This window comes from Medicago sativa, chromosome 1 (assembly GCF_051527215.1).
Source record: "Medicago sativa cultivar Bolivia chromosome 1, Bolivia_mono, whole genome shotgun sequence".
NCBI lineage: Eukaryota > Viridiplantae > Streptophyta > Magnoliopsida > Fabales > Fabaceae > Medicago > Medicago sativa.
This window is the reverse complement of record NC_140749.1, coordinates 24540611-24552423: the sequence shown is the minus strand read 5'-3', so window position 1 is coordinate 24552423 and position 11813 is coordinate 24540611. Positions and strand designations below refer to the sequence as shown.

General features: G+C 34.5%; 1 protein-coding gene and 1 pseudogene across 6 annotated transcripts; both read left to right on the top strand.

The window, feature by feature from the left end:
- The first annotated feature begins 351 nt into the window (after positions 1-351).
- LOC146953829 (uncharacterized) lies at positions 352-9694 on the top strand. 5 transcript variants are annotated; one of them, XM_085711904.1, is made up of 4 exons: positions 352-1128; positions 4005-4145; positions 7022-9001; positions 9135-9694. In XM_085711904.1, the coding sequence occupies exons 1-4, from the start codon at positions 606-608 to the stop codon at positions 9467-9469; spliced, it is 2979 nt and encodes a 992-aa protein (XP_085568030.1). In that variant the 5' UTR covers positions 352-605; the 3' UTR covers positions 9470-9694. The 5 variants fall into 5 exon arrangements, with proteins under 5 accessions (XP_085568030.1, XP_085568029.1, XP_085568033.1 ...); XM_085711903.1 differs by lacking the exons at positions 352-1128; positions 4005-4145 and adding exons at positions 3477-3554; position 6102 and having other exon boundaries at positions 6601-9001; XM_085711907.1 differs by lacking the exon at positions 352-1128 and having other exon boundaries at positions 3983-4136; positions 7082-9001.
- Positions 9695-10201: 507 nt separating this feature from the next.
- On the top strand, positions 10202-11558 carry LOC146953828 (uncharacterized; annotated as a pseudogene). The gene has a single exon (XR_015025946.1). The product of XR_015025946.1 is annotated as an uncharacterized LOC146953828 (transcript).
- The last annotated feature ends 255 nt before the right edge of the window (positions 11559-11813 follow it).

Here is an 11813-nt window from a genome sequence, read left to right as displayed (position 1 = left end):
GATTGTTCACCTTCAGTCTCGTGCATGTTATGTCACGGTCCCAAAGGCTCCTTGCGTGAAGGGTCATCTATAACATATGTGTGGTTGAGAGCCAATCCATACCGAAACATAAATAATATAAAAAAAAAGATAAATTTGTAATTACGATAGTTTAAATGAAATGTATAATTAAAAAAGGTGTACTACTCCAAAATCATATTTATTTTTTTGACAAAACTACACCAAAATCATGTCTCCCTTTATATATAAGTATTATTGATAGATCAAGTAATTATTTAATTCATTTTTATTTTATCTTTTTCACTTATGAGTGTGTCCAAACCAAAGTAATCTGGAGTGGTGACTAAACAGGTCTTTCTCGGTCCTTTGACAGATACCAACCCCAAAACAAGACTCTAGTGCAAAGACTTTTTTGGGGAAGGGAACGTCACTTATTCATGGAAGTTCAACATGGAAGACTTTAATTAGGCTGATGGAAGACTTGTATTGTGTGTATAAATATCTCCCATTAAAAGGATGGCATTATAACAACAAGTCTCTTTTCATAAAATAATAAAAAGTCTCTTATTCTAATACGTAACTTTCTTTGTGTCCAAATTTCCAAAATGCTTCAGAAGATGAAGCCCTTACCATTGTTGTGTCTTCGTTTGTTCTTCTACGTGTTTGTAATGGCTACATCACCTCATGCCACAACAAAAATCCAAGGCAGTGAGGCAGATGCTCTGTTGAAGTGGAAAGCAAGCTTTGACAACCAAAGCAAAGCTTTACTCTCTTCATGGATTGGTAGTAATCCTTGTAATAGTTGGGAAGGAATCACATGTTGTGATGACTCAAAATCTATCTGCAAGTTAAATCTCACCAATAGTGGCCTAAAAGGTATGCTTCAAAGTCTCAATTTCACATCACTTCCAAAAATTCACATCTTAGTTTTAAAAAACAATTCCTTCCATGGAGTTGTTCCTCACCATATTGGAGTCATGTCAAATCTGGACACTCTTGATTTATCACTTAATAGACTCTCTGGTAGCATTCCCAGTGAAGTTGGAAAGCTCAATTCCCTTACCACAATCCAATTGTCAGGAAACAACCTCTCTGGGCCAATCCCATCTTCCTTTGGTAATTTGAGATAATGGAAAGGAGGAATGCATGCCATATAATAGAAGCCAGGTCCGGATTATAGACTAACGTAGTATCAAAAATAATTTAACTATGTATGATTTCTTTCAATCTACAAATGTCTTAAAGTTTGTTATTGTTTCTGACCAGGCTTCAAGATTCAACGATCCAACAGTGACTCATTAAATGCCTTACTGCAACCCATCTATTCAAGACTTACAGACGAGAACAATGCCTTTCAAATATGCACGCACAATACAATCCGGGCTCATCGCAACATGGAATAGGATCTCTTGATGATCTCATCTATCATCTTACCATCCAACAGTCATTACTGGCCTCGATGTCTATACAAGCATGACACCTCTGCCACGCCAGATACATAAGCACTTTATGAAAACTCATACACTTAAAGCTAAACATTGAACACTTTCCCTCTCTCGAGGAAATACTAACTTGATTGTCAGAGCATATGTCTGTGTTGCATGTACCATCGTCGGTCGCCTTAACCATCAATGGGAAACTCATCGGAACATCTCCTCCATTGTACTTGGTCCTCCATCGCACAGATATTGTAACTGATTCATCCACAAACTCTGTTTTCGAACATATCAGTTATAATATCAAAAATTGTATTTTAAGTTAAGAATCATGTAAAGAGCATTTAAAGAAATGCATGAGTTTTTTCCAAAATAAAAATATGATGTTTTTAATTTAATTTACATTTTTGCCAAAAAAAATTATGTACATTTTATAATGCATATTTTCATTTAAAGAATTATATTACTTAAAATATACGAAATAGTTTTTTCGTAAAATATTTCCCGTGCAGGCACGGGTCTCAAACTAGTTCACAACAAAGCAAGCTAGAGACACTCATTCCTCATGAATAATTAATTCTAGTAGTTTCTTAAGATAAGTTTGAATAAAATTATTCTATCTTAAAAATTGAACTAAATATGCATTTTGCTAAAGTAATATGAAGTTATTAATTCTGCATTATTTTTAGAGGATATATTATAATTGTAACCTTAAATATTAAAGATAACCGTTAATTGTTTGTCTTTAATATCTTTTGAGTCAAGGATAAGAAAAAAACATATAAATTTTTAAGTTTGGGGGGCATTTTGCACATAAGTGCAAAACTTCAGGGGGGTATTTGCAAAACGTCACGTTGACTAACAGAAAAATTTGACGGAGGGGGTAATTGCCTATTTACTCTATTAAAATGTCATGACTCTAATATTCATATCTCTATCATTATATAAAGACAAACTGCAAAGTTAATCATGAGTTAACTTCTTTTGGTCGGACCCTCAGGACAATATATATTACCTTAGGAATCCAATTCGTTTCAAAATTTAAATTGAAATTCATGCATAAACTATAGAAAATTTGAAAACTAAATATATTTACTTAAAACATTTTTTTGTTACGAATTCCCCCAATCACAATCTAATATTTTTTTCAACTTTAAATTAAAAAGGAAACATACAATATAAAAGCAACAAAAAATTGTAAATAAAAGTGGATAAATGAGCATGTTGTGCCCATTTTCCACTATTGATATATAATACTACAATTTTTAAAATATATATTAGTTATATATATATAATATAATTGTAATTAAAAGTGCGAACCCCCTGAACTAAGGTCCTGGCAACGCCATTGATTATAGGTGTATACGGGTGAAATGAACATACCTGACTCCTTGACTATGAGCTGATATTTATAGTGTAGGTGTAAGGATCTGAACCTTATACCTTCATCTGGACAACTGATCTAGATTGACAGTTGTAGTCCTTTGTGGGAAAACTTCGAACATATGGTCTGTGGTGGATTAAGGCCACAACTCGATTGGTTTTCCACCATCGGTCTTGTACACGTTATGCCATGTCCTGATTGATTGTTCACCTTCAGTCTCGTGCATGTTATGTCACGGTCCCAAAGGCTCCTTGCGTGAAGGGTCATCTATAACATATGTGTGGTTGAGAGCCAATCCATACCGAAACATAAATAATATAAAAAAAAAGATAAATTTGTAATTACGATAGTTTAAATGAAATGTATAATTAAAAAAGGTGTACTACTCCAAAATCATATTTATTTTTTTGACAAAACTACACCAAAATCATGTCTCCCTTTATATATAAGTATTATTGATAGATCAAGTAATTATTTAATTCATTTTTATTTTATCTTTTTCACTTATGAGTGTGTCCAAACCAAAGTAATCTGGAGTGGTGACTAAACAGGTCTTTCTCGGTCCTTTGACAGATACCAACCCCAAAACAAGACTCTAGTGCAAAGACTTTTTTGGGGAAGGGAACGTCACTTATTCATGGAAGTTCAACATGGAAGACTTTAATTAGGCTGATGGAAGACTTGTATTGTGTGTATAAATATCTCCCATTAAAAGGATGGCATTATAACAACAAGTCTCTTTTCATAAAATAATAAAAAGTCTCTTATTCTAATACGTAACTTTCTTTGTGTCCAAATTTCCAAAATGCTTCAGAAGATGAAGCCCTTACCATTGTTGTGTCTTCGTCTGTTCTTCTACGTGTTTGTAATGGCTACATCACCTCATGCCACAACAAAAATCCAAGGCAGTGAGGCAGATGCTCTGTTGAAGTGGAAAGCAAGCTTTGACAACCAAAGCAAAGCTTTACTCTCTTCATGGATTGGTAGTAATCCTTGTAATAGTTGGGAAGGAATCACATGTTGTGATGACTCAAAATCTATCTGCAAGTTAAATCTCACCAATAGTGGCCTAAAAGGTATGCTTCAAAGTCTCAATTTCACATCACTTCCAAAAATTCACATCTTAGTTTTAAAAAACAATTCCTTCCATGGAGTTGTTCCTCACCATATTGGAGTCATGTCAAATCTGGACACTCTTGATTTATCACTTAATAGACTCTCTGGTAGCATTCCCAGTGAAGTTGGAAAGCTCAATTCCCTTACCACAATCCAATTGTCAGGAAACAACCTCTCTGGGCCAATCCCATCTTCCTTTGGTAATTTGAGATAATGGAAAGGAGGAATGCATGCCATATAATAGAAGCCAGGTCCGGATTATAGACTAACGTAGTATCAAAAATAATTTAACTATGTATGATTTCTTTCAATCTACAAATGTCTTAAAGTTTGTTATTGTTTCTGACCAGGCTTCAAGATTCAACGATCCAACAGTGACTCATTAAATGCCTTACTGCAACCCATCTATTCAAGACTTACAGACGAGAACAATGCCTTTCAAATATGCACGCACAATACAATCCGGGCTCATCGCAACATGGAATAGGATCTCTTGATGATCTCATCTATCATCTTACCATCCAACAGTCATTACTGGCCTCGATGTCTATACAAGCATGACACCTCTGCCACGCCAGATACATAAGCACTTTATGAAAACTCATACACTTAAAGCTAAACATTGAACACTTTCCCTCTCTCGAGGAAATACTAACTTGATTGTCAGAGCATATGTCTGTGTTGCATGTACCATCGTCGGTCGCCTTAACCATCAATGGGAAACTCATCGGAACATCTCCTCCATTGTACTTGGTCCTCCATCGCACAGATATTGTAACTGATTCATCCACAAACTCTGTTTTCGAACATATCAGTTATAATATCAAAAATTGTATTTTAAGTTAAGAATCATGTAAAGAGCATTTAAAGAAATGCATGAGTTTTTTCCAAAATAAAAATATGATGTTTTTAATTTAATTTACATTTTTGCCAAAAAAAATTATGTACATTTTATAATGCATATTTTCATTTAAAGAATTATATTACTTAAAATATACGAAATAGTTTTTTCGTAAAATATTTCCCGTGCAGGCACGGGTCTCAAACTAGTTCACAACAAAGCAAGCTAGAGACACTCATTCCTCATGAATAATTAATTCTAGTAGTTTCTTAAGATAAGTTTGAATAAAATTATTCTATCTTAAAAATTGAACTAAATATGCATTTTGCTAAAGTAATATGAAGTTATTAATTCTGCATTATTTTTAGAGGATATATTATAATTGTAACCTTAAATATTAAAGATAACCGTTAATTGTTTGTCTTTAATATCTTTTGAGTCAAGGATAAGAAAAAAACATATAAATTTTTAAGTTTGGGGGGCATTTTGCACATAAGTGCAAAACTTCAGGGGGGTATTTGCAAAACGTCACGTTGACTAACAGAAAAATTTGATGGAGGGGGTAATTGCCTATTTACTCTATTAAAATGTCATGACTCTAATATTCATATCTCTATCATTATATAAAGACAAACTGCAAAGTTAATCATGAGTTAACTTCTTTTGGTCGGACCCTCAGGACAATATATATTACCTTAGGAATCCAATTCGTTTCAAAATTTAAATTGAAATTCATGCATAAACTATAGAAAATTTGAAAACTAAATATATTTACTTAAAACATTTTTTTGTTACGAATTCCCCCAATCACAATCTAATATTTTTTTCAACTTTAAATTAAAAAGGAAACATACAATATAAAAGCAACAAAAAATTGTAAATAAAAGTGGATAAATGAGCATGTTGTGCCCATTTTCCACTATTGATATATAATACTACAATTTTTAAAATATATATTAGTTATATATATATAATATAATTGTAATTAAAAGTGCGAACCCCCTGAACTAAGGTCCTGGCAACGCCATTGATTATAGGTGTATACGGGTGAAATGAACATACCTGACTCCTTGACTATGAGCTGATATTTATAGTGTAGGTGTAAGGATCTGAACCTTATACCTTCATCTGGACAACTGATCTAGATTGACAGTTGTAGTCCTTTGTGGGAAAACTTCGAACATATGGTCTGTGGTGGATTAAGGCCACAACTCGATTGGTTTTCCACCATCGGTCTTGTACACGTTATGCCATGTCCTGATTGATTGTTCACCTTCAGTCTCGTGCATGTTATGTCACGGTCCCAAAGGCTCCTTGCGTGAAGGGTCATCTATAACATATGTGTGGTTGAGAGCCAATCCATACCGAAACATAAATAATATAAAAAAAAAGATAAATTTGTAATTACGATAGTTTAAATGAAATGTATAATTAAAAAAGGTGTACTACTCCAAAATCATATTTATTTTTTTGACAAAACTACACCAAAATCATGTCTCCCTTTATATATAAGTATTATTGATAGATCAAGTAATTATTTAATTCATTTTTATTTTATCTTTTTCACTTATGAGTGTGTCCAAACCAAAGTAATCTGGAGTGGTGACTAAACAGGTCTTTCTCGGTCCTTTGACAGATACCAACCCCAAAACAAGACTCTAGTGCAAAGACTTTTTTGGGGAAGGGAACGTCACTTATTCATGGAAGTTCAACATGGAAGACTTTAATTAGGCTGATGGAAGACTTGTATTGTGTGTATAAATATCTCCCATTAAAAGGATGGCATTATAACAACAAGTCTCTTTTCATAAAATAATAAAAAGTCTCTTATTCTAATACGTAACTTTCTTTGTGTCCAAATTTCCAAAATGCTTCAGAAGATGAAGCCCTTACCATTGTTGTGTCTTCGTCTGTTCTTCTACGTGTTTGTAATGGCTACATCACCTCATGCCACAACAAAAATCCAAGGCAGTGAGGCAGATGCTCTGTTGAAGTGGAAAGCAAGCTTTGACAACCAAAGCAAAGCTTTACTCTCTTCATGGATTGGTAGTAATCCTTGTAATAGTTGGGAAGGAATCACATGTTGTGATGACTCAAAATCTATCTGCAAGTTAAATCTCACCAATAGTGGCCTAAAAGGTATGCTTCAAAGTCTCAATTTCACATCACTTCCAAAAATTCACATCTTAGTTTTAAAAAACAATTCCTTCTATGGAGTTGTTCCTCACCATATTGGAGTCATGTCAAATCTGGACACTCTTGATTTATCACTTAATAGACTCTCTGGTAGCATTCCCAGTGAAGTTGGAAAGCTCAATTCCCTTACCACAATCCAATTGTCAGGAAACAACCTCTCTGGGCCAATCCCATCTTCCATTGGTAATTTGATCAATTTGACTTCTATTCTTCTTGATGATAATAAACTCTCCGGACATATTCCTTCCACTATTGGAAATTTGACAAAACTCACTAAGTTATCTCTTATTTCAAATGCTCTCACCGGAAATATTCCAACTGAAATGAATAGGCTTACTAGTTTTGAAATTCTCCAGTTATGCAATAATAATTTCACAGGTCATTTACCTCACAATATATGTGTTAGTGGAAAGTTAACTCGTTTCTCCACTAGTAATAATCAGTTCATTGGTCTAGTTCCAGAGAGTTTAAGGAATTGCTCAAGCCTTAAGAGAGTGAGACTTCAACAAAACCAACTAACTGGAAATATAACAGATAGCTTTGGTGTGTATCCAAATTTGGAATACATGGAATTGAGTGATAATAATTTTTATGGCCATCTTTCTCCAAATTGGGGAAAGTGCAAGAATCTCACAAGCCTTAAAATTTTCAATAATAATATATCGGGAAGCATACCACCCGAATTGGCCGAAGCAACCAATTTAACTATACTTGACCTTTCCTCGAATCAACTCACAGGAGAAATTCCAAAGGAGCTAGGAAACTTATCCTCATTGATTCAGCTCTTGATAGGTAGCAATCATCTTGTAGGAGAAGTTCCTGTACAAATTGCATTATTGCATAAAATAACTATCTTGGAGCTTGCAACAAATAATTTAAGTGGCTTCATCCCAGAACAACTTGGAAGATTACCTAATTTATTGGACTTGAATTTGAGCCAAAATAAGTTTGAAGGAGACATTCCTGCTGAGTTTGGACAATTGAAAATTATTGAAAATCTTGATCTTAGTGAGAATTTTTTGAATGGAACCATACCAACAATGCTTGGACAGTTAAATAGCTTAGAAACATTGAATCTCTCACATAATAATTTTTCTGGTACCATTCCCTTGACCTATGGTGAGATGTCAAGCTTAACAACTATTGATATATCATACAACCAATTTGAGGGACCAATTCCAAGCACTCCAGCCTTCAAAAATGCTCCAATTGAAGCATTAAGAAATAACAAAGGCTTGTGTGGTAACTCTGGCTTAGAGCCTTGCTCAACATTAGGTGGTAACTTTCATAGTCATAAGACTAAAAGCATTTTGGTGGTTGTTTTACCTATCACTGTAGGCACTCTATTGTCAGCATTATTTCTTTATGGGATCTTGTGCCTTTTATGTCGAACTTCAAACACAAAAGAATCCAAGGTTGCAGAAGAATCACACATTGAAAATCTATTTGCAATATGGAGTTTTGATGGAAAAATGGTGTATGAGAACATCATCCAAGCCACAGAAAATTTTGACAACAAGCATCTCATTGGGGTTGGAGGACATGGAAGTGTTTACAAAGCAGAGTTGCCTACAGGACAGGTTGTAGCTGTGAAGAAACTCCATTCATTACAAAATGGAGAAATGTCCAATCTGAAAGCTTTTGCAAGTGAGATCAAAGCTTTAACAGATATCCGACATCGAAACATTGTGAAGTTATATGGGTATTGTTCACATCCATTGCACTCTTTTTTGGTTTATGAGTTCTTGGAGAAAGGTAGTGTGGACAAGATTTTGAAAGACAATGACCAAGCAATTAAGTTGAATTGGAATAGGAGGGTAAATGCCATTAAAGGTGTAGCTTATGCTTTATGCTATATGCATCATGATTGCTCACCTTCAATTGTTCATCGTGATATATCAAGCAAGAATGTTGTTTTGGATTTAGAATATGTGGCTCATGTCTCAGACTACGGAACAGCCAAGTTTCTTAATCCTGATTCTTCCAATTGGACCTGTTTCGTAGGAACCTTTGGATATGCTGCTCCAGGTGAATTTCCTTTCTTTCTATTAATTAATGATTTCATGATTTTGCATTTTATCATTTGTATTAATTATGAACATTACATGTGTGTTTTTGGAACCCCATTTTTCACATTGATAACTCATATTGTTTGTTACAGAACTTGCATACACAATGGAAGTAAATGAGAAGTGTGATGTGTATAGTTTTGGGGTATTAACCTTGGAAATACTTTTTGGAAAGCACCCTGGAGATACTGTATCAACCGCTTTGCATTCAAGTGGTATATATGTACCAGTCAACGCTGTGTCATTGATTGATAAGTTGGATCAACGCCTCCCGCATCCTACTAATGATATCAAGAATGAGGTGTTATCAATTATAAGGATTGCAATTCATTGCTTAACTGAGAGCCCACATAGTCGCCCCACAATGGATCAAGTTTGCAAGGAGATTGTAATGTCAAAGCCATCTTCAGATATAGCAAAAGGGTGATTTTATCTAATGATTTAGATGATTTTTCATCCTTTTTTTTTCATTATAAAATAAAAGTCTTCTCTTGTAAATAAATTATTGCTAAGTATCAATGTTCTCTTTTGATTTCAGTCAGATATTTAAGGGTAGAAAATGTATTGTTCTATTGGTGTGACTTTGTTGTATGAATTGGTGTACTCATTTAGCTTCTATGTAAATAAAACCACCATTTTTTCTGTTTTGTAATTGTAAATCTCTCTTTACCCTGTTTTGTATTGTAAGTCATTTTAATCATGTTGATGTTGAACTACAGTGTATTACATGTGATGTGAGGGTCCATGTGAACTAGAACAGGTCGAAATATTTTGAGATACTTTAAAAATATTTTGAGATACTGAACAGTAACAAATCAATTAGAAAATATTTTGAGATACTTAAAAAAATTGAGGAGTGACATGTGAACTAGAACCAAAATCAACATCCAAGAATCACAACATGCACAAAAGGGATTGCTAAAGGGATAGAAGTTTGGTGCAGTTTTATTTATTTATACAAATTTCACCTTCATTAAATACAAAAAATAAAAAATGTTTTCTTATATATGGTACTTCTGAGAGAAGTTTGTTTGTGATGAACATGGTTAGAGTCTCACCAACAAAACACAACACCAACATTTTGTTTCACTATTATTTCTTTTGGTCTTTTTCTTTGATTTCTCTTACAGCTAATTCTATTTAGAGACACTGAACAACCATGTCACGTTATCAAGTTCAAGTGAATACTTCCAAACCCTTCCTCCGTAACAAGCTCACTTCCATCAACACCAACCTCCCTTTCCTAATCACAATCATCCGTTCCGTTGGTGCATCCGAATGTTAGCACAAACATGGAATTTTCCTTCAACACCTTATCGACATTTTCCACACTCTCCATCTTTGGAAATCTCCACACTCCGTGTCTCTTGTAGCCTATTCCCCTCAGCACACTCCAATTCCTACGTTTACCTTGCTATCTTTGATCCTTCCATCTTTGGAAATCAGAATTAGCTTGCTTTTAGGAATGCAAAGGAAAAGGGGATATTTAATAAGGATGAAAGTTGGAGGAAGAAATTGCAAGGTCTTGTTCCTACTGATGGGATAAAAGTGAAGCATATTCGTACAGGTGAAGACGTGAAGCTTTCGAGGAGAGTTGTCGCGGTTTTTGTTATGATGACTATGGCTGATTTTTCTGACCAGCTTTTTGGTTTTCAAGATATGTTGTTTGAGAATTTTGATGGTAGGCTTGAGTTTAAAGGGAACAATTTTGGTGCTGTTTGGCCTGGAAATGGTAAGCCGGGTTTGTGGTTGAATTCAATTTCGAGGATGGGAGCTGTTTATAATTTGATTCTGAGAGAGGAAGAGATATTTTTGGAAGAAAAGAAGAAAATGTTAGGAGTAAAAGGAGTTAATGGTGTTGATTCCGAGAGAGATGAACATATTGAGTTGGTTTTACAACCGGTTTTCGATAAATGTACCAAGGTTTTGGATGCAGGGGATCAAATAGTTGCAAGAGATTTGTATTGGGAAGCTATGATTTGTGAAGAAGGATTGGGGAAGATTGAGGAGTTGTTGGTGAAGAGTATTGAGAAAAACCCTTTTGTGGGAGAGCCATATGTGTTGAGTCAAGTTTATTTGACAAAAGGGAGAAAGAAGCGGAGAGAGGATTGACTCTTTTGCTTGAATGGGGATGTCATTGGGATAAAAGGGTTTCTTGGGAAGGTTGGATTGCATGGACTAGAGTTTTGGTAATGAAGGCAAAGGAGAAATCTTGGCCAAATACTTCATGGGGCATCCTCAATTTGGGTCTTGTAAAGTAATTTAATGTTATTCCAACATAAGGGAATACTCCATTTCGTGTCACAAGTATTTGTTAGGTAAGGTAACTTATATGCAGCTTTGTATATCAAAATAATTCTTGCTTTGAACTATAGAATTGTGTTTATAGGTGAACGAAATATATGGTATGTGTATTTCGTTCTATATCTTGGTTTCTTGTGCAAGAAAGGGTTTGCACTCCTTAGTATGAAACTTGTGGTAAGGTGAGTTTTGTTATGAAAAATGCTTTATTTCACGACAGAAACCATGCAAGAGAAACCCACGAAGCTATTGCCACCCATGGATGTTTTTATTTCCATTAACTAATTATATTCTCTCACCCCATGTTTTCCTTTCCACCGCTTGATGTCCACAAATTCCGCTCGTTGGATTTCGTCTCGTACTATTCAGCACTACTGGTTTGTTATATGAAATAAACTTCGTCTTCTTCCTTAAATTACGAGCATAATGACATCAAAGAGCATATAAGGTATTTCCACTAGACTCTAATC

Coding starts and splice junctions, on each gene's coding strand:
- LOC146953829 (XM_085711904.1), top strand. CDS start 606: ATGCTTCAGAAGATGAAGCCCTTACCATTGTTGTGTCTTCGTTTGTTC. Junction 4,146..7,021: donor ATCTTCCTTTGGTAATTTGA/GATAATGGAAAG, acceptor TTGGAGTCATGT/CAAATCTGGACACTCTTGAT. Junction 9,002..9,134: donor CTTTGGATATGCTGCTCCAG/GTGAATTTCCTT, acceptor TGTTTGTTACAG/AACTTGCATACACAATGGAA.